Genomic DNA, 23,652 nt, shown 5'->3' with positions numbered 1-23,652 from the left:
GCTTGAATACGCTTAACTCTTTTTAGTGTTGGAGTGTTTCTTCAAAGTAAATGCAGATTGGAGTAAGTTAGGTTATATTTATTCTCCTTTTATGGAACTAATGTGGCTCCTGGAATGTATATATACTTGTATTTGATGTTACATATGGACAAACGGAAAGTGATGGGCAGAAAATAGATGAGCAATTGCTGTACATTATGATGCTTGAAGCATCAAGACCAAACCCTTTCTTCCTCTGCCCCTGCATTCCCCACACACTGCTGTCATGTTATCTCCCAGGGGGCGCAAGATATATTGGGGGCCAATAATGAGAATTCCTTTCGTAAGCCCATCAGTTCTGGAGATTGTTTGGAATAAGTATTATCAATAATGCCAGTTACTGTCTATAAGGTGTGATCTATGTTCCAGTTAGGAATTGACTTGGTTCCTTCTTAAAGGTTTATAGAGAGTAGGCAACCAGCAATGTTGCATACACATTGTATCAAACTTTTATTACCAATGGCTATTGAACTCTACATTTGAATTTTTACAATATACAATTTCTGGCGTCCTGTAAGAAATTCTCCATGGATCTTTATTTGGAAGGCAAAAAAAAAAGTTTTACATTTATAAATCACCTCTCACAATATCTGGACGTCCAAAATCATATATAATGTCGCATTTTGAAGTGCACATGTGGGAAACGTAGAAATCAATTTACAATAAGAAAGGTCCCATAGTTATGGGATAACCTATAACAGATAATCTGTTTTAGTGATACACATTGACTAGGACACTGGGGAGCATTCCCAAGCTGTTATTCAATAGTGTCATTGGATTATTTATATTCACCTGAGAGGTCAGATGTTGACTTTGGTTTAACATCTCATTTGACAGTGCTGCACTCCCTCAGAGCTTCACACATCTGAATCAGAGTTATGAGTGCTATGTTTGAGCCAAGCTGACATTGACTTGATTAAATTTCTCGTAACCCAGTGCCATGTGTCAGCAAGTTGGAGTAATTCTGAGTTGTTGAAATTAGCTCCATACCAGGCCAGATGATGTGATTCCAGTGCTTTTGGCAGTCAAGCTCTTCAAATAAAAATGTTTTCTAGATTGCTCTGTCACAGAAAAATTCAAAACACAGTTTGATAAGATGTTAATGAATTGATTGTATAGACTTTTTAAAAACTGAGTAACACTTTTAGTTAGAATAACAAACAATGGCAGTTCGAAATTAGTGTTTGTGGGTTAAGTCTTTACATTTGATCAGATCAATCACAGATAACAGCATCTCTGAAAATGTCCTTATATTATTCCATCCATAATCTCTTCCATATCATAACCTATCTCCACCTGTATACATTCCTGAAGAGAGCTACAGCCAACTCACAACTGCATTTTCAAAGTCTTTGCCGTGCTGTTAACTGCAACATTTCTGTATTCATTTTTTTTAATTGCAGACTCATTCCATCTTTAATACCCGAGTCCCTGATGAAACCATTAGATTCTCCTTCTGTTTCTCTCTGTCTGTGTCTGGCTGTTCCCTTTAATGTGGTCTTTTTAGATACTCTCTTCAGTTCAAGAGATGCAGATTAAAGTGGATATGGGGAATAACTAGTTTTGTCATTCACCACCAGTTCTTCTGAGTCACATAAAGGGGGGAGGGGAGATGGGGGGGGGGGAATTCCTGATGAAGGGCTTTTCCCCGAAACGTCGATTTTACTGCTCCTCGGATGCTGCCTGAACTGCTGTGCTTTTCCAGCACTACTCTAATCTAGACTCTGGTTTCCAGCATCTGCAGTCACTGCTTTTACCTCACGTAAAAGAGGACCATGTGTAGTGAGTCTAAGTTTGCAGATGACACTAAGATGAGTGGCAGAGCAAAGCGTGCAGAGGACTGTGAAACGACGCAGAGGAACATAGATACTTTGAGTGAGTGCGCAAAGGTCTGGCAGATGGAATACAATGTTAATAAATGTGAAATCATCCGTTTTGGTAGGAGTAACAGTAAAAAGGATTATTACTTGATTGGTGAAAAGTTGCAGCATGCTGCTAGGCAGAGGGACCTGGGTGTCCTTGTGCACAAATCACAGAAGGTGGGTCTGCATGTACAACAAATAATTAGGAGGGTAAATGGAATTTTGTCCTTCATTGATAAAGGTATTGAGTTTAAAAGCAGGGAGGCTATGTTGCAGGGAGGTATAGGGTGCTGGTGAGGCCACATCTGGAGTATTGCATGCAGGTTTGGATGCCTTACTTGAGAAAGGATGTACTGGCACGAGAGGGGGTGCAGAGGAGGTTGACTCTGGAGTTAAGAGGGTTGGCTTATGAGGAGAGACTGAACAGACTGGGATTATATTCATTGAAATTCAGAAGAATGAGGTGAGCTCTTAGAGAAACATATAAAATTATGAAGGAAATAGACAAGATAGTAGTAGAGAGGATGCTTCCACTGGTAGGTGAAACTAGGACAAGAGGGGTAGGGAGAGCAGATTTAGGACTGAATTGAGAAGGAACTTTTTCACCCAGAGGGTTGTAAATCTGTGGAATTCCTTGTCTAGTGAAGTAGTTGCTGCTAATTTAGTAAACGCTTTTAAAGCTAAGATTTGTTTTGAACAATAAAAGAATTAAGGGATGCGGTGAAAGGGTGGTAAGTGGAGCTGAGGCCACAAAAAGATCAGCCATTATCGTATTGAATGGTAGAGCAGGCTCGAAAGGCCAAACAGCTTACTCCTGCTCCTAGTTCTTATGTTCTTATGATTGTGTACCACAATTCCTATGATCATTCAGGGGTATCTAAATAGTGGACAGGCTTCAGTGAGGCAGGAGATGAGTTGCTAGATGTAGAATTCTGTCTTACTGCTTGTTACCCTCAATTTTTGAAAGTTATCAGCCTCTCCACTGCTTTTGGGGTAATAGTATCAATGTGACTGGTTCAGTTAAGTTTCTGGTCAATGGTAATCTTTAAAATGTTAATAAGGGGAAATTCAGCAAGTAAAATACTACTGAATTTCATCAGTTAATAGTTCGGTTCCCCATTGTTGGATATAGCCATTGCCTGGCAATTGTGTAGTACAGGTATTACTTGATTAGATTAGATTCCCTACAGTGTGTAAACAGGCCCTTCGGCCCAACAAGTCCACTCCTCCGAAGAGTAACCCACCCAGTCCCATTTCCCTCTGACTAATGCACCTATCACTCTGAGCTATTTAGCATGACCAATTCACCTGACCTGCACATCTTTGGACTGTGGGAGGAAACAAGAGCAAACCCACTCAGACACAGGGAGAATGTGCAAACTCCACACAAACAGTCACCCAAAGCTGGATTCGAACCTGGGACCCTAGTGCTGTGAGGCAGCAGTGCTAACCCCTGAGCAACCGTGCCACCCTACTTGCTACATCTCAGTCCAAGCCCAACATTAAAAAGGGGATTTGCAAGTGCATTTGAACACCATGTAATCCGTCATGAATCTCCTGCCTTTTAACCTGATGATAGATTGAAAGCTATTTTATGTATCAGCTAAAGAAGGTTTGGCCTCGGCCATTCCCCTTCAGAGGTCTAAAGTAGCAAAAGCCTGGGGCTGAAATGTTTGACTTCCAGTGACCACAACTATCTACATTTTTTGTGAGGAATTCAAGAAGAAATTAGCAATTCTTATGGCTAAAGGGATCAAAGGGAATGGGGAGAAAGTGAGAATAGGATACTGATTTGGATGATGAGCCATGATCATATTGAATGGCAGAGTGGACTGGAAGAGCTGAATGGCCCATTCCAGCTCTAATTTTCTATGTTTCCAACCCATTGAGAGATTTCCCTCTGATTCCCATGGATTTAAATTTCGCTCAGGCTCCTGGATCCACACTTGGCCACGTGCTGCCTAGATGTCAAGGACAGGCATTTTCACCATGCCAATGGAATGCAGCTGCCTTATGCAGGTTTAAATCAAAGCTGTAGCCTGGATAGCTGTGTTGGAACCCAAGCTGAGCATCAGTAAGCAGATTTTGGTGAAAGGGTGTAATTTGTTAGCACTGTCAGTTTTAACATCTGAACAATCTTCCATAATGCCAGTAGAAACTGGAGATATAGCTATACTGGTACAGTTTGGCGAAGGACACAGCTAGTTCTGAGGCACTCTTTAGTGCCACAGTTAGGATATATTCAGGGTCTATAAGCATTGCTGCATCAACTGTTTCTTGATATTATGTGGAGTGAATCAAACTGGCTGAAGATTGATATCTGTGATGTTGGGAACTTGTGAAGGAGGTCAAGATGGATGGTCCACTAGGCATTCTGGCTGAAGATGGATGCAAATGCTTCAGCTTTTTCTTTTGCACTGATGTACAGGGTCGTTCTATCTATGTTTGTGGATTCTCCTCCTGCATCATTTGTTTAATTGCCCACCACCATTCATCGGTGTATATAGCAATCTGGGAACTTTAATCTGATCCTACGATGGTGGAGTCACATAGGTCTGTATAATGTATTCTATGTCCTCTCTTTGGCTTGCATATACACCACTGGTAGAACTTCAGTAGGTTTGGACCTCATCTCTAGGCATGCACGATGTTGTTCTCATTTTGAGTCATAGAGTCATGCAGCATGAAAATAGACCTATTGACCCAACCAGTCCATACTGACTGCAATCCCAAACTAACCTAGTCCCACCTGCCTGTGCTTGGCCCATTTCCCTCCTTATTCAAATGTATTTCAAGTGTTGTAACTTTACCTGAATCCACCACTTCCCTTAGAAATTCATTCACCACACACAAACCACTCTCTGTGTAAAAAAGGTTGCCACATATGCTTTTTAAAAATCTTTCTCTTCTCATCTTAAAAATATGCCCTCTAGTCTTGAAAGCCCCCCTCATAGGGAAATGACACCTGCCATTCACCTTATCTATGTACTGCTCATGATTTAAAAAAAACCCTATAAGGCCATCCCTCAGCCTTCCATCCTCCAGGGAGACAAGTTCCAGCCTCTCCCTATGACTCAAACCTTCCATTTCCAGCAACATCCTGGTAATCTTTTCTGAACGCTCTCAAGCTTGATAATACCCTTCATATAACAGGGTGACAAAAACTGCTCATTAATCCAAGATCTTCCTACAGTATTAAGATGTTTTGCCTTCATTCTTCTATTGAAAACCATCTTCTGAAGCTACTCTCCCTTTTCCTTTACCCAAAGTTCCTTTGCTTCTTTAACTTTTCTGTCTTCCACTAGCCCACTGGATCAAACTCCTTCTAAAGTTACTGTTACCCTAGCCCTGATTTTACACCATTCTCTACTTTCTCTCCTATCTCCCATCATGTCCTCTACTGATCATTTTGGCCATTAAAAAATGCTTATCTATTTAGATAACCAGACTATCATTTGCAATTACTCCTTTTCCCTCTCTAGCACCATTCCTTCTGGTCCTCCAGGATCTACCTGTGCCTCCTCCTATTTCTCATTATACACTGCCTCTCAGTGACATCGTCTAAAACAGAGCATTTTCACATGTACGCTGATAACATCCAGTTCTAACTCACCATCACCTTTCTTGACTCTTCTGCTGTTATTAAGTGTCATTCTTATTATTCCATATGCAGTACTGGATAAACAGAAATTACCTCTATGTTCAGAAGAAAAAGCCACTTTCTTCGGTTTCTACTGCTAAAGCTATTCCCTATCTATACAACCATCCATCTCTCTGGCATATGTCTAAATTTAAACTGGACTGTTTGCAATCTTGATATCATATTTGACCCACATTGAGATTTCAACTATCATGCCGTTTCTAACACTATCTATTTCCATTTGTAAAACGTGATTCAACTCTGCTCCACATCACTTCATCTGTTGTTGAAACATCCCTATCTATGCTACCCCTAGATTTGACAATCTAATATACATGGAGTCAGCCTCCAAAATTCTACGCTTTGTATACTTGAGGTTATTCACAGCTCTGCTACCTAGATACTGACTCACACCAAACCCCATTCACCTATTTCCTCTATGATCATTGATCTACATTGGCTTCTATTAAAGCAAAAGCCTCAAATTTTCATACTGTTTTTTCAAAACCTCTATCTTTGTAATCTCCTCCAGCCCCGCAAAGTTCCAAGCTACCTGAGTTCATCTGATTCCAGCCTCTTGAACAGCTCCAATTATTGTTTCTTCACTGGTGGCCATGCTTTCAGCTGCCTAAGTTCTAAACTCTCGAATAACCTTTCTAAACCACTCCTCACCACATTTTCTTTCTTTAAGACACTACATAAAACCTATCTTTTCACCAAGTTTTTAACCATTTGTCCAAATACCTTCTTATGCAACTCGCTAACAAATTCTTTTTCACAATGCTCCCATGATGTTGCAACAGTTGATTCCATGAAACCATTCTGCGTAATTACGTGTTGCCATTGCAAATCTCAGTGGAAAGGGCAAAGGAGTAGGAATGATTGGTCAGCTTTTTAAAAAAGGCACATTGAGAATAATGGCCTTTAAATTGCCTGATTCTATAATGTATTAAATGCTTTATATATCAATATTATTGAAATGATTCATCGGACGAGCATTCAGATGTGTTAAGGTTTCAATAACCGAGTATGAATTACATTTGAGTAGATTTATGTGGTCCCATAAAATTTGACTTTGTTGTGGAGAAAGTGCAATCATAGTTTTAGTCGTCAAGGTGAAATGGTTCCATTCATGTTCAGGGACTTGTGCAGTCAGAAATAAACTTTTATCATTAACATTTTGTGATTTTATTGAAAGGTAGCTCTTTTCTACGTGTGGGAGGGGAAAAGGAAATCTCACAAGAAGTCCAATTCAATAAACAATGGAGCTGAATGTTTTATTTTAGGTACTCAGCGGCGTCGGCTGATTCCAGCCCCTCTGCCTGACACTTCATCCTTGGGACGAAAGCCAGTGGGCACCACTGGGCAGTGGGTGGACCTGCCACCTCTGCCAGGCACCCTGAAGGAGTCATTTGAAATTAAGGTTTACGAGATTGACGATGTGGAACGGTTACAGAGACACAGGCAGGAGGAAAATGAGGTCAGTACATTTAGTACAACAAGTTTAGACAATCTAAATTATGGTATCAGTGAGGAATGGCTGCTTAAATAGAGACAGAGCACAATTACATCCAGGAGATTGACTGCAATTAAATTACTATAATTATTAATTTTACAACGCATATGTTGGAGTGCCCTTACAAAGAGGAGATAAAAATAATTACTATTCACAATTAATCATGCTTAGCCAGGAGAGATGGTATAAGTGAAGAAAATCTATGAATATATTATGAATGAACCTTTACAGTCTTTGGCTGCTATATCAAACTTTATAGCCATTCTGTGCCAGGATCATTAACTCCTTTCCAGATGAAAAAAGGTGTGCTCTTTGAAATTATAATACATCAGCAGTATTATAATCTGATTTGTTCCCAATTAACTAAGGATTATGCACAATACGCATGAACATTTTTTCTACAGAATTCATCATCCTAACTTTTTCTCCTTTCCTTTTCGTTCTTTGTCATTAATGTTATAGGAACCTTTCCAAGACGTTGATAAGGTGAGAACCTCAGCATATTTCTTCCCCTTGAAACCCTTTTGTTTTCTGTTTCAGTTGTTTAAAATAAAGCAAAGAATGTAAAATTCAAATGATTTGCAGCTGCAACAAAGGATTATTGCTTTATCTCCCGACAGGGCTTGTTGTACTTTAACACAAAACTGAAGATCTTGGAGAAACGACAGCAACGTATAAGAGAATTAAAGGCAAAGCATGAGTTATTGATGAAGGAACTGGAGGATACAAAGAGCAGGCTGATGATGAATCCTGATAAATGGAAATCAGAATGTATGTACACTCAACTCTACTGACAAAACACAAGAGGGACATGGGGGAGATAGGAATTTATCCTTTGTATAAATACAAAGTTAATTTACTTTGTTTTGCAATCAAAATGCAAATAGAAACATAAGGTGCAAATATATGATGATACACTGAGTGCGAAATTTGCACACATGCTGCGAACCCCTGGAGTAAAACAGTAAAGATAAATAGGGCATGCCTAAATGATTCTCTGGCTTTTAAAAATAATCAAGTCACCACGCATCAGTGGTTCCAGGTGCAAACCTCTATCTAGTAAGCATTCACTTGTCAATAAATAAAGAACAAACTGAGGATTTTATGTTCCTGTGATCAATGTAACTAAACTTAGAACCAAGGATAGTAGATTGTTTCACAGAGAAAGAGCTGCAATTCTAACATTGCCAAAGAGCAGCAAAAGACTACAGTTTAAGATCTGAGATTGCACATTCAATGGACAGACAACCATTCTTAATCTAAGCCATCATGAATGATTTAGAGAGTGAACTCTCAAATCTAGTGCTGAAGCTAACATCAGCAGCTTTTGTTGTGATTTCTTGATAGATTCCTGGTTCTTCACTGTTGGGGAGAAAATAGCACTTTTGAAGTCATTGTAGAAACGAAATATTGATCCCGGATTAAAGTGTGTGGAAGAGTAAACGTGATGTGTTAGCAATAGTCCCAAGCATCCTTGACCGGTGTTGTGCAGATGCACCAGAGATTGAATAGGGATCGAGGACCCTTATCCCTGACATGCCAGATCATCTAGGCTCAACTAACAGTAATTGTTCTTGTTACGGTAAGAGGTTGCTCTGGGCGTCCTCAGATAAAACCTTGGTGTTGGTGATGTTGCAGTAAGACGCAGAGGTGTCATTGGTGCCTAAAGATAAGTTGAGGTGAGTGTGACCACTCTTGGCAACGAGGCTGCATTTGACCAAGTTTGGCAACAAGGAACCACCGCAAAATTGCACTCCGTAGGAATTGGGAGGAGGCTTACTGCTGGTTGGAGTTATACTTAATACAAAGAAGGATGATTGTGATTTGAACTCCAAGACATGCCTGTAGACTTCCTCGGGGTAGTTTCCTTGGCCCAACCATCTTAGCTACTTCATCACCTTCAGTACTTCCCTGCCATGTAAGGTCACAGAAATAGGGATACTCACCAATGATTGCACCATGTGTTCAGCACCATTTGCGACTGCTCAGATACAGAAGCAGTCTGTGCCTAAGTACAGTAAGACCTGCATAATACTCTGGTTTGGGCTGACAAATTACAAGGAACATTCATGCTACAAAAGTGCCTGGCAAAGACAGTGACTCGAGTCATTACCTCTTGACATTCAATTACATTACTATTTCCAAGGCTCCTCACCAAAAACAGCTTGGGGTTTATCAGTGACCGACAAATACAACAGCAGATCAGAAGGTTGGAATCCTGCACCAAGCACCTCATCTCCTGATTTCCCAAAGCCTGTCCAGGATCTAAAAGACGTAAGTCAGGAGTATGTTGAACTACTTTCTACCTTGGATGAGTGCAGTTCCAGTAGCACTCAAAGTAGGAGCAAATTACTGCAGATGCTGGAGTTTGTTCTGAAAACAAAAAATGGTGGAAATCACAGTGAGTCAGGCAGCATCAAAGCATTGAGCTCTGATGAAGAGTCATCTTGGACTCAGGGTGTTAGCTTGTTGTCCCTCCATGAATGCTGTTGTGATTTCCAGTATTTTTTGTTTGCAATCCAGTTGCACTCAAAAAGCTTGCACCATAAAGGACAAAACAACCCAATTGATTGACACCATATGAAAAAAGATTCACTCCCATCACCACTGACAGAGTGTAGCAGCAAGTTGCATCGAAATTTACCAAGACTCCTTAGACAGCGGTTTCTAAACTCATGATTGCAACCATTTCAAAGGACAAGACAAACAGATACATGAGAATGCCACCACCTGCAAATTCCCCTTCAAACCACTCACCATCCTGGAAGTATGTAGCTATTCCTTCAGTGTTACTTGTTCAAAATCCTAGTACTTCCTCCCTAAAGGTGTTGTGGGTCTACCCACATTCCCAAACAGACTGCAAAAGTTGAAGAAGGCAGCTCATCCCCACTTTCTCAAGGGCATCTAGGGATGGACAATAAATGCTGCCCTGTCAGTGATGCCCATGTCCCTTGAATGATTAAAAGGAAATCAACCAGAGAGCTGCTACAAATGATTCTGGGATCTGGCAGGCCATGACTCTGTGCCCACCTTGGTAAAATCTGTTTCTGCATCTGAAATGACATTTTGTTTTTAATGGCTGGATTGTTTTGTCAGTCAAGAGAGGATGTAGGGTTTTCAATGCAGAAGCAGTCCTACCAATGTGATTGGCCATGTTTGGTGTGACTGGCAATGTAATGGCATAAATACAGCAGTCCTGTTCTCGGTTGATATGTCTCACTGTATTTCATGCTTCTCTTGGGCTATTTTTGCCAGATTTGCATGTCACCTACTAGACTATGACTCAAGAAATTCAAATCAATGTGTCAAATCAATAAACTTTGTTTCTAAAGTCCCTATGATAGCTCATTTGTCACTGAACCACTGAGAACAGGCAAGTTCCAGGTTCGATTCCTGGCAGTTTCCAGGCAATGTAGGAATGATGATGAAGTTGACTGGAAGAGGAAAATCAATTAGGATCATTCTCCTGCTTGTATCTGGTCCTGGTTCTACTGGTAATGCTGACATGTGGATATTGGGTCAGACTTGATAGTGTTCCAACTTCACCCATCATTGCGCACTCTCGAAATTCACACACGAACTACTTCAGTTTGCCAAAATATCTTTTGTAAATTTTCTCTGCTCCTCAGTTCCAACTTATTGTTTGCAGTTCCATAAATGCTAATTGCTCCGCTGTACTTCACTTAGCTATTATCCATTTCATAGTAGCTAGTGCCAACTACAAAACCTCGCCAAGTCAGGAAGCTCTCACGTTTTTTAAATGGTGCGCATTAGGTTTGAACAATTGGTCACATAGAACCTAATAAAACACGTCAAAGCATAATGCCTGGAAAAGAAAAGGATCTTCACAAAATGTTAGAGGAACTGTGAGTCAGTGACTGAAAATTTAACTCATAGTAAGCACTAACAGGTATAATCTGTAGACATTAATCTTGTTACATAATAGTGAACATTGGTGTTGCTAAACGAATACAAAATATATTTTACTCTCCATTAATGAAAATTCAATAGTGGAATATGCTAAGTGTATTTTAGTAACTGTTGTGAAGTATACAAAGGTGACTAATTCAAAGTTATGATCTGTCGTCGTACTTAAATTGTTTAAGTAGGAATAAGAACCTGTATTACTACGCCATGCCTTCCTGATCATTTGGATTGGATATACTGCATAGACAAAGAAAAAATCAAACACAATTATTTTAATTGTGTAAATAAAATAATTCAAAGAATAAAACTGTTTTGTGCACATTATGGAAAATACAAATCTACTTACTTCACTAATTCTATAAAAGATTTAGGTCTTTTGTAATTCAATCACTGTTATTTTGTATTTTATGAGAAGATCGTCCAGAAATGCTGTGGGGATTATAGCCCTTGCTATAGTTTCAACAGACGTTTGGCAGAGCTCCCAAAGAAACAAATATAAATTATTGAAAATGATGCCTCAGGTCTTGGCATTGGGGCCTATACCAGTCTTTTGCTAAAGCTAAAGATGTAGGATTATATGAGCCACTGCAGAAATTCTCCTTAATATTGCAGTCATTCTCCTAAAATTCTAAACAGAATGAGCTAAACAATGTGCTTTGATAGATCACAAGGACAAATATTTAAGAGTCGACACGCTGCAAACTGCAAAATAAAGAAGTATTGGACCTTTTGCTATCCTACCTCTCCCCAGTAATGCTAAAGGAGAAATCTTGTTGCATCCAGTGGCACAGTGTGCCAGGAATTTGGAGTTATGTCTTCCCAAGCGGTGAATTGGCAATCAGCTGTGTCTTTGAACACTAGTTAAGGGGAAGATGAGACAATAAAAATCCTACCTATTTGTGTCTGCTCTCATACTGTACTTAGTGGCTGATTGCAGAGGAGTATTAACAGAGATTATGTCAAACTAACTCCTGCTGGGGATTATTAAGTCACTAAAGAGAGGCAGGAAATTCATTTAATAGGCAAGAGACTGAGTGCCTCCAAATGTTTCATCCATTTGCTTATAATGCAAATATAATGATTGTAAGTTATAAATCTTTCTGCATATGTCATCTTTTGGTTGCCTGATTTGCTTGCACTATCTCTGTTAACAGTTGAGGTTGACCTAACCCTGGATAAAGAGTCCCTGGAGTATCTGGAGGCACTGGAAGAGGTAACTGAGGAGCTTGAACATCGTGTCAACCTATGCAAGGCAAGGATAATGATGGTGACCTGTTTTGATATTGGCATGATCACTGAAGTGATTGATGGACCGAGGGAAGTGCAAGTATAAAGATGGCCACTGATGAGAGAGCATAAGATCTGGATCATTTTACAATGAAAGCAGGCAATGTATGAAGCAAAAGGATGTTAAGGAATTCTGTTTGAGGGAAGGATGGTGATATAGAGACAAAGGAAGGTGGTGGAGAATGTTGAGAGAGAGCTGATGTGGTGACAATGAATCTTGATGGTGAGTTCTGTAAATCAATACAGTGCCTCAGAGCTTAAATAGAATGAAAGCTTAAACTGTTCATGCGAACAATTTCCTTTCCCTGAAGGAAGAAAGAAGGCAACATAAACCAAGAAGAACAAAGAACTGAAAAAAACCTTAAAGTGCCTTTTTGATTAACTTGATTTATTTACATTGGTGCTAGTAAAGAAACCAGCAAACCTAAGTAAACACTGAAACAAAATGCTTATTTTATACTGTATATTGTATTTATATGACATATGTAAAAAATTCATTGTAGCAAAGCAATAAGTAAATTATGTTCACATCTCTGACTTTGCCTTCTTGTTTAGAGAGCCAGTTATATGTTTTCAATTTTGGAATATTCCCACATGCATAAATATTTCACAGTATTCTGTTTTATCAGTGTTTTTTAAAAATCTTATTAATTGAGGCATATTATAAAACGTAGTAATTTTTTGGGAGATTTTTATATCAAATCTTGTTTGTTTTTGGGTGACTTCTTCGTACACATCACTTTTGATGCAGAAGGGCAGAATGAGATTCCTAGTTTTTTAAAGCAATTATAAATAAATCAGTAAAGAGGTCACTGTGCCAAATATTGTGAACTGGGGCTAACAGCAGCAATCCAGTGTAGCCACAGAGTGACCCTTCATATGAATCCACTATTGTAAGTTATCAATGGTCAAATTTATATACTCTTTTTTAGAAACCAAAAACAGGTTTACAAAATGATAACATTATTGATTTATGAAAGGTTTGATTATGTCAATTAAAAAATACATCTCAGGATTTCTTCAAAAAGAAACAAATTTGATAGAAGAGCTATTTGAACACACCATAAAAATCTGTAAGTTTTTTTTCTTTTTATTACTGGATAACAGCTATTATTACGAGGAATTATTGCCAAGCAAAAATGATTTTATGTGAAGAAATAATAAATACAGTATGACAATTCATTGTGAATGGTATTTTCTCACCATTTTATTTGTGGAGGTTTTTTTTCCAGAATCTTTGTATAAATGTATATTATGCTTGTTGCATTAGCTTTTATCTGTGAATAAATGACATGTCCACTGGTATTAATATTTCTGTTTCATATTAATAATTTTACATTGAGAAAGCATTAAGATGCATATTCAATATTACACCGACAGTCAATGATAATGCACCTTTTGTAAGTGATATTATTTAGAATATTTTGTTATACTGTATTGTGAATATACTATGAGTACACTATAGTGAGTAAACTGAACCACAGTAAAACTCCTGACTATTTGAAATTAGAATGTGTGTTAGTTTGGAAGGATCTACACATATTAAGTTAACCACTGGCCATCAAGGATTAGAAAGGGCCATTTTAGTTCACTACTGCGGGTAGTATTCACTATTTTATCCAGCTGCACATTGAACATCCTCAATATTTTGGCCTTTACTGTCAATACTGTGGTAATCTTAAACAATCTATTTCTTGCTGATGTCGACAGACTGTCTGTCATGAATTGATTGCTGATCTTGCATTGCTGCTAGCCTGTCATTTTCAGGTCACACATGCTGTTTTGGGACACAAAATGAAAACCTGCTATTTTGCAGCAATGTTCTTTATGTTAAGAGGCATAAATATTAAATTGTAGAAGTAAAATAGATCAGAAAAGAACAAATCGTAATACTCTCAGCCAGTGAATAAAGGCGCAGGTCCCAACAATACCTTGAAATCAGTTTCCTAACATCCTATACATTTAGTCAGACACCTCCACAGTACTGGGACCAATGTCCTCTTGGAATGGATTTCACTATTGTAGTTGCAGAGCATTTAAACTAAATTGGCAAGAGCGATGACACCAGAATATGGAAGTAAAAATGAGGAATAAGGTACATAATGGAGCTAGTGTTAGATTGTATTTGAGTTGGTGTGTGTGGCCTGCATGGGAATTTGTAACTGGTGGTGTTCTCCTGCATCTATTTCCTGTGTTGTTCTAGATGGTAGAACTTGTAGATTTGGACAGTGCTGTTACAGGAGGCCTAGTGAGTTCCTGCAATGCATCTTGTATTTGCTATACACTGCCATCACAGTATGCCAAAAATAAAGACAGTGAATGTTCACAGTGGTGGATGGGATGCTTAGTGCTCAGCTAATGACTGCAGAATTCTGAGCTTCATATCTTCTCTTTTAGAACCATATTTAGGTAGTTGGTCCAATTCATTTTCTGGACACTGGTAACCTCCCAGATGTTGATGGGGTAAAGTCCATTGATAGTAGTGCCAATGAATGTTAAGGGGTGATGGTTAGATTATCTTGTTGGAGATTAGCATTGCCTGGCAGTTATGTGGTGCAAATGCTATTTGCCATTTGTCAGCTCAGGTTTGAATGTTGTCCATGTCATGCTACCTATAAAAAAGGACTGCTTCAGATTTTGATAAACATTAAATGGCACATAACAATTGAAAGAGAGAAAGACAGTATAGGTCTTCTGCCAATCACAAGTATATACTTGCAGCTTGGAGATATAAGCATGTTATGATATGATTGGATATTTAATCACATATTAGTTTGAAGGACAGATAGAAGGCCATTGATGAAACAATTGAAGATGTTTGGGACTAAGACATTATCATGTAGGGCTCCTGTAGCATTCCTGATGAAGGGCTTATGCCCGAAAGGTCGAATTTCCTGTTCCTTGGATGCTTCCTGACCTGCTGCGCTTTTCCAGCCACACATTTTCAGCTCCTGTAGCAATATCCAAAGTACCTTCAATAATCGCAACCATCTTCCTCTGTGTTTGGCACAAGTCCTTCAGATGGAGAGTATCACCCCCTCACCACCCGAATACTTAATTAAGTATTTTGCAAGAGCTCCTAGATGCTGTACTCAAGCAAGTTATTCCCTGATGTCAAGGGCAGGCACTCACATTGCCTCTGGAATTCAGCTCTCTTGTCTATGATTAGACTAAGGCCCCTCTTCATGTCCCCATCCTTCACTGAACATTATCAGGCCCTATTTAAAATTGTCGTCAGGTCCTACTAATGTCACCAAATTCCTCTTTGTATATGTAAAAGCGAGCTTTGCTGCATTCAGGTAGTGCCTTTGTAGCTACTCCTAAAAGTAGGTTAACATCAGAATTGGCATGAAGCAGACAGTATATCAGTGCCCAACCGTCTGTTTCTGAGGTGTGGGTAAGGTTCACATTATTCCACTTCCACCTTCAGAATCTGATGTGAATTCAGAAACCAGCATGCAGCTGTCCTGAGAAGCAAATCCCTTTGAAATGTGCACTGATCTGAGACCAGTTTCAAAATAACTTGCCTTTAAATTTTATCCATGAGAAAATGCCAAAGAGAAGTGTGACAGAATACTTCCAATTTCATCCCAGTATAAGTACAAATGTTATATGTAGGAAACACAATTCTTGGGCACAAACTTTACTTCTGGCTGTCAATATTTCAATTGTACTTTTCTGTCAACATTTTTCATTTTAAATTGCTATGTCAACATTTCCTCCACCATTTTCTTATATCATATGTCATGATGTCGTAGCAGATTGTAGCCACTAAGTGGCATGATAAAGTAAATGTCTGTAGTTTTTACCAACTCTTTTACCACCTTATCTCAAAAAAAATGTAGATTCATCAGCTCAGCATAGGCAATATCATGGATAATTTATTAGTACTTCAATAATGGCCCAACTGATGATGATACTCAGCTGGATAAAAACAATATAACACAGCGTATAATTCTAAGTTCAATCCTGGACTTTGCTTATGTTTTCGTATGATAATTGGCCTCAACATTCCTGGGTTAGCAAGGGAAAGATTTAGCTAACACTCATGACTGGCATCCAGTGATCACAGCTGGAAAGACCCCATGTGTGATGTTCTGTGAGACCAGGTTTAGACCTGACTGTAATGCCCCATACAGTTAAATTGCTTTAATTTCCTGAAGCATGCTGACTTAAGTGAAGTACCAAAGGCAAGACAGCATCTGTTCATCTCTAAGACAACATGCCCAGGAGAGAACAGGAGGAAAAAATGAAACAAATCTGGCATTTAGGATTATCAAAAGCTATAACACATTACATTTGGACAGTATTTTCTGTTTATTAACCGAACACTAAATAACAAGATTCATAACTGTTTCTGGCAGAACACACAACATATTTTAAAGCCAGCGCATAATACGTCCATTACACAGGCAATGCATGGCCAGTTTATGACTAATTAGGTGTTGTCGATATTTGGCTGTTGGCTGTTTACCCAATGCATTAATTTTTCTGGATTCCATTCTGCAACCATTTGGCACTTTACTGTGAAGTGTAGTTCACTGATGAAAAATTTAATACACTGATGCAAGAGCTCTGACAAATCTCCTGCACTTGATTATAACGTTCTTTGTGTTCAACTTCCATTGTTCTGAACTGATTCAGGATTGAAGTATTACTGTTCAGCATATTTTAGCAACCCCCAGTATTCATTATTTATTGTCATCTTGCTGAGGCACAAAATTAAAATGATTATATTAGGACACGCATACTAAGTAGTCTGCATACTAGAGAGACAGCAAGATTGTTTTCCTCAAAGTTTTCCCTACAAATCATCTGTGTCTAGTCACAGCACCAATGCCCATATATAAGTGTGGGAGAGTGTGTAATATTGGGCATGAAAGCTCAATAAATTTGTGCTATTTCAAGAAGCCCAACTCATTATAATATTATTTCCTGATTTGCATCTCTGATGCAAGACCACAGGCACAATGCAGATTTACATGGTTCAATCTTGACTCGAGCATTTACACTCAATCCAAGTTTAGATTTGAAAGTGTTAGGAGCTGTGGAAAACTGAAGGCAAGTATTGTGATGAAGTCAGGATGGTAAAGCTTTCTTCCACTGTCAACCTTTAATCATAGATCTCTTGATGGTCTATTGGATGTAATCAGGTCTTGGGGAAAGGTACACATCCCTAGAAATGAGATGAAGAACCCTACTGTAGCAAATAGAGTGGGGGCATGGCTAGCGGAAATCAGCAACGGAAAGCAATCTGCCTTGCAAGGACCTGAATTTAGTAAAGGAAGTTCTTTAATGACTCAACCAGGTGAGGAAAGGTGAGCACAGTTAGACATCCTATTATGCACATCACATCCCCTCCCACTCTGCTGATCAAAACAATTTTATCATATCACTTCTTACCTTGCAAGTGCAACGTGTCTGTTCATTCTCTGGTCTTCTTCATTTTCTCACCCACTATTGTCACACATCTCTGTCCTCAAGGCAATTTGATGCCTTTGCCTGATAGTCAGCACCACCAAATATATTGTATCCAGTAGTAGACCCATGTCATTATAGTTATTCATAGATCTGTTCTTTGTCTTCATTACCTTGTTAAGAGGAAATGGAGAGGACCGTAGTTGATCTTCTACAGATTTCCTGCAGAAAACTGCATTGAAGAAAATGATAAAGATTCATCATATTTCAGTTTTTCTGACCATCAGAGATGGAAGAAATTGATACCTTACAGCTACCTGGTGACAGATTTAAAGTCCAGTATCGCACAGCATTTGATTTCACCAGCAAGTGGAATATGATAATTTGCAAAATGCTTATCATGTAAATGTTACTTGTCACTTAAAAGTGCAAGCCTGAATGTTGTCCACGTCAGTACCTGGGAAAGCAGAAATGGTGCTAAACTTTACATAATTATCAGCGAACAACCCTATTTCTGATTTAATGATAGAAGTCAGGTCATTGATGAAATAGCTGGTGATGATTGGACCTAGAACACTACCCTGAAGAGTGGGAATCTCCTGCAGTACAGTGACAGTGTCTGTACCTCTGAGTCAACAGACCAGCTTCACGTCTCACCTGCACCAGAGCTGTAAAATAACATTCCTGAGCAAGCTGAGTAGAAAATTTCTACCCTGAGGAGGGATGTGCTGCAGCTGAACTGATTAACTTCAAACAACTGCAACCATTTTCCTTTCTAAAAGGTATAACATCAACCAGAGAAGACCTCTTTCCTTATTCACTTTGACTTTGTTAGGTCGCTTTGTTATTTTGTACCTTCACAAGGTTGACACTCATTATTAGGTATGCCAGTTGCTGCTCCTGGTTTAAGTTTGAATTGTGGTTTCAACTCAAATGCTATAAATCTTGCTGGAGGATATGCAGCTTTAAGACAATTTTTTGAAGCTGTAGTTAAATTTTAGTTACGGATAAAGCAAGATGAGTTTTCTTATAAACTGTTAAATTGTAATGTTAAATTGTTAAGTTGCTTCCATTTAAATCTAAAGCTTAATTTTCAAATTTGCTTTGATATGATTTTTTCTGTTTTTTAAATTGCGAAAGCTGTTATTTTAAAAAAGAATAAATTATTTAAATAAAGCTTTGAAAATTACACTCAATAATTTAAAGACTGTGAAAACTCTTTATGTTATCATTTCTCGATCAATTTAAGATTTTGATACAAAGAATTAAAATTGAGGACTGATGCAGCCTTACCCTTTTTGGATTTTCCACCCTTCTCAAAAGTATGGATGATTTGTGTTTCTTCCCCTGATTGATGCCTGTTTTAACTGAAAAATTGCCTGTGGCATTTTGTGCTTTTGAAGAAGGTTGTAAAATAAAAACTTATTTACACTTCAAAACAATTACTTTAATCATTTTTTTCTCTGCTTTTGATTTTTATGCTCTATTAAATTGAATAATGTTTCCAATTTAACAAATTTGTTTAAAAAGTTACCTAATTTTCTATGTTTAACTTGATGTTATGATCCTTCATATGATCCACAAACAATGTTGAGGACTCAAGGGCAATTCCCTCTTCACCACATACTAATGCACTATCATCTCTGCTGGGTCTGTCCTGTCTGTGGGACAGGAAATACCCAGGGATAGTGGTGGTGGAGTCTGAGACATTGTCTGTAAGGTCTGATTCTGTGACACAATGTCTTGCTGTTGCCTGACTTCCCAATTATGACATAAGTTCCCAAATGTTAGTAAGAGATGCAGGGATGACAGGGTTGTGTGTATCCTTGTTATTTCTGGTTTTGATGTGGGGTTTGTTATCCAATTTCATCACCTTCATTAGACTGTAAGAGTTAGAAAACCAATTTGCTAGGCTCTTTCAGAAGGTTTTTAAGAATCAATCACAATGCTGTGGATTTGAAATCTCATGTAGGCCAGACCAGGTGAGTATGGCAGATTTTCCTTCCCTAAAAGACATCAATGAACCACATGGGGTTTTGCAGCAATCAGCAATGATTTCATGGTCACCATTACAGTAGCTTTTAATTCTGTCCACACATCCTGATATCTGACTATTGTCTAAGACAAGTTCTTCTCTTGTGCTGCTCTGATCTCCACTGACCATCTACAAGTTTCTCTGTGGAAAGCTGACATCTTGCTCTATGTTTGAAGATCAGACCATAAGACATAGGAGCTGAACTGGGCCACTTGGCCCATTGGGTCTGCTCTGCCATTCGATCATGGCTGATTGGCTTTTCAAAACCATTCTCTTGCCTTCTCTCTGTAACCCTTGACCCCCCTTACCAATAAGGAACCTGCCTATTTCTGACTTATATACAGTCAATGACTTGGCCTCCACAGACCTCTGCAACAATGAGTTCTACAGATTAACCATCCTCTCTGGCTGAAGAAAGTCTTCCTCATTTCAGTTCTAAATGCTTATTTCTTCATTCTGAGGTTGTGCCCTTGGGTCCTAGTCACTTCTACTAGAGGAAGCATCTTCTCCCTGTCCAGTCTATCCAGACCTCTCACCTTCTCTAGGTTTGAATCAGATCTCCTTTCATCCTTCTACATCAATTACTGGCCCAGAGTCCCCAATCATTGACAAGCCTATCATCACTGGAATGATTCTTGTAAAGCTCCTCTGGACTCCTGCCAACATTGGGGCATCCATCTTTAGACATGGGCCCAAAACTGCTCACAATATTTCAGATGCAGTGTGACCACAGCCGTATACAGCCTGACCAGTACATTTCTGCTCTTGTATTCTAGCCCTCTTGAATTGAATGCTAACATTACATTTGCCTTCCTAACCACCAACAGAACCTTCGTGTTAGTTTTAAGAGAATTCTGAACTAGGATTCCCAAGTCCTTTTTGCGTCAGATTTCTGAAACTTCTCCCTGTTTAGAAAATAGTCTACACCTCTGAAATCATAAAAAACCCTATCGTGTGGAAGCAGGCCATGTGGCCCATTAAGCCCTCGTTACTCTTACAAAGGGCATCCCACCCAGAGTTATCCCATCCCTACATTTCCCGTGGCTAATCCACTTAATCTACATATCCCTCGTCATTAAGGGCAATTTAGCATGACCAATCCACTTAACTTGCACACCTTTGGACTGTGGGAGGAAACCCACACAGACACAGGGAGAATGTGGAAAGTCCACATGGATAGTTGCCCAAGGCTGGAATTGAACCCCGGTCCATTATACTGTGAGACAGCAGTGCTAATCACTGAGCCACCTTGCCGCCCAGGTATTCTTCTGACAGAAGTGCATAACCTCATACTTTTCCACATTGTGTCCCACCTGCCACTTCTTTGCCACTCTCTTAGCTTGTCCAAATCCTTCTGCAGCCTCCCCACTTTCTTAACATTGCCTGTACCTCCATCTATCTTTGCATCATCTGCAAACTTAGCAACAACACCCTCAGTTCCTTCGTTCAGATCATTAATGTATGAGGTGAATAGCTGTCGTCCCAATACAGACCCCCTACAAACTCCATTAACTAGCTGCCATTCTGAAAAAGACCACTTTATGCCTAATCTCTGCCATCGGCCAGTCAGCCAATCCTCTATCCATGCCAGTATCTTATCCTAAACGCCATGGGCAGTTAACACATTTAGCAATCTCTTGTGTGGCACTTTGTCATATGCCTTTTGGAAAAAATGCCTTCACCCCATCATTAGCTCAAGGAATTCTAAAATATTTGTCAGGCATGACCTCCCCTTGACAAAGGCATGCTGCCTCTAACATGTTTTATCATGCACTTTCAAGTAGTCTGCAATGTCATTCTTCATAATTGATTCCAAAATCTTATCAATGACTGAGGTCAGATTAACCAGCCTATAGTTTCCTGTCATCTGCCTCCCTCCCTTTTCAAACTGCAGTGTTACATGAGTCATTTTCAAGTCCTCTGGGAACCTCCCTGACTCCAGTGCTTTCTGAAGGATCACCAACAATGCCTCAACAATTTCTTCAGCTATCTCCTTCAGAATCTGTTCTGGGTGATTTATCCACCTTCAGACCTTGCAGCTTCTTCAACACCTTCTTCTTAGTCATGGCAGTGCACTCACCTCTGCCCCCTGGCTCTGTTGAAGTTCTGGGATGCTGCTAGTGTTTTCCACATGTAATGGACCAGGCCAAACTCCTCAAAACATTTCAAGAAGGTAGCCCAGACCCTAACTTTGCTAGTTGTTTTAAACAGGTGTAAAGTGGATAATCCAGGAGAGAATTAAATGGTCAAACCACTTAGTTTTAAACAAGACAGGATTTACCTACAAGATTACTGAATGTAACCCAAACAACAGAATACTGAATAACTTAACCTCTCCAAAAACCCAACAGATCATCCCAACTTAATGATGCTGTTCCAAATTTCCATAAGTACTCCCTGGAAAAAGGTAAAATCAGACACAGCTTCTTACAGGAAAGAAGTCAGAGAGAGAGAGAGAGAGAGAGTACCAGGCTGGACCTGCTTCTTTGAGTCCAGCAACTTTTTCCACTCTACTTCGAAAAACCAAACCAAACCAGAGAAAATCTGAGCTGGGAGGACTGGCCACCCCCTTTCATTGTACAAGTGTTTTTATTTAAAACTTGAAGCCTTCTGCCTGAGGCAGTATTTGTTAGCTGTTATCAAATTGGCCCTAAAACCCTTCAACAGCAGACTTTTCAGAATCTGTGTCGTTTATGACATCTCGGAAAAAAGAGCCAAGGACTGGATAACCTATTAAAGGAGCAGCTTCGTCACATACTGTAAAAACTGATGCAAAATACCTCTTCAGTTCCTTTCCCATTTCTATGTTCCCCATTACCATTTCTCTAACCTCATTTTCCAGTGGTCCAATATAAACTTTTGCCTCTCCCTTACTTTTTAGATGTCTAATAATACCCTTGTAATCTTCCTTCATATTATCAGGTAGCTTACTCTCATATTTCATCTCCCCCACTTTGGTTATTCTCTGCTGATTTTTAAAGGCTTCCTAATCCTCTGGTTTCCAACTAATCTTCACCACATTATATGCTTTTCTTTTACTTTTATGTTGTCCCTGACTATCCTTATTAGCTATGGTTGCTTCATTCCCCGTGTGACCTCCCCCCTAACGCAATGTGTTTATTCTTCCTTGAGATGAATTTCTGCTCTGCTTTCTGAATTGCCCCCAGAAACTCTTCCCTTTGCTGCTCTTCGTTGCTACCACTCAATTCTCGCCAACTCCTCACTGAGGTTGGAATAGTTACCTTTACTCATTTCTAATATGGTTACATCTGATTCTATCCTCTCCCTCTCAAACTGTAAGGTGAATGCTATTTTCTGAACCCTTTAAAGTTTCACAACATCTTTCCTGCAGGAGAGAGACCAGAATTGCACACAATATTCCAAACGTGGCCTACACTATAGCTTATTTACCATGTTTCACATAATGTCTGAATTTAAGTACACCACCTTCAGTACTGCAATAACTACATCCCCTTTTCATAGTTTTCCCTTATCTGCTGTGCCTGAAGTTAGATTCCTGACCCTTCCAAAGGGTCTATCCTATCACTTGTTCTAGAATAAGTTCTCTGTTAAACCCTCCCCTCCTTTCATTTTTTTAATCATTTCCCATGCAACTGAATGCACCCATCCCACTATTTAGTTTAATGCCTTATTCCCAGGCCTTATAATGTGATTCACCAGGACTCTGGTCCCAGCATGACCTGGATGGAGCCCGCCCTTTCAGAACAGCTCTCTACTTCCTCAGTACTAGTGCTAATGTCCCTTAAATTCAAAATGTTTCTCCCAGGAACCATGCATTTACCCTTTTAATCTTCTTGATTCTGTGCCAGTTTGCTTGTGGGTTAGGAAGTAATCTGGAGATTATTACCTTTTTGGTTCTGCTTTTTAATTTAGCCCCTAGCTGCTCATATTCCCTCGTAGAACATGC

General features: G+C 39.3%; 1 protein-coding gene across 2 annotated transcripts in view; it reads left to right on the top strand.

Annotated features, from left to right (window-relative positions):
- The window catches only part of kif26ab (kinesin family member 26Ab), a 243,944-nt gene extending 230,607 nt beyond the window's left edge, over nt 1-13,337 (top strand). For both annotated transcript variants that reach the window (XM_060829218.1, XM_060829219.1), the window contains exons 13-16: nt 6,828-7,021; nt 7,520-7,543; nt 7,678-7,828; nt 12,139-13,337. In XM_060829218.1, the coding sequence (XP_060685201.1) occupies nt 6,828-7,021; nt 7,520-7,543; nt 7,678-7,828; nt 12,139-12,317 (548 nt within the window). In that variant the 3' untranslated portion in view covers nt 12,318-13,337. The remainder of the gene's footprint in view (nt 1-6,827; nt 7,022-7,519; nt 7,544-7,677; nt 7,829-12,138) is intronic.
- Nucleotides 13,338-23,652: the final 10,315 nt, after the last annotated feature.

Source organism: Hemiscyllium ocellatum, chromosome 8, assembly GCF_020745735.1.
Source record: "Hemiscyllium ocellatum isolate sHemOce1 chromosome 8, sHemOce1.pat.X.cur, whole genome shotgun sequence".
Lineage (NCBI taxonomy): Eukaryota > Metazoa > Chordata > Chondrichthyes > Orectolobiformes > Hemiscylliidae > Hemiscyllium > Hemiscyllium ocellatum.
Note: the sequence above shows the minus strand (reverse complement) of the source record. Positions and strands in the feature narration are given on the sequence as shown.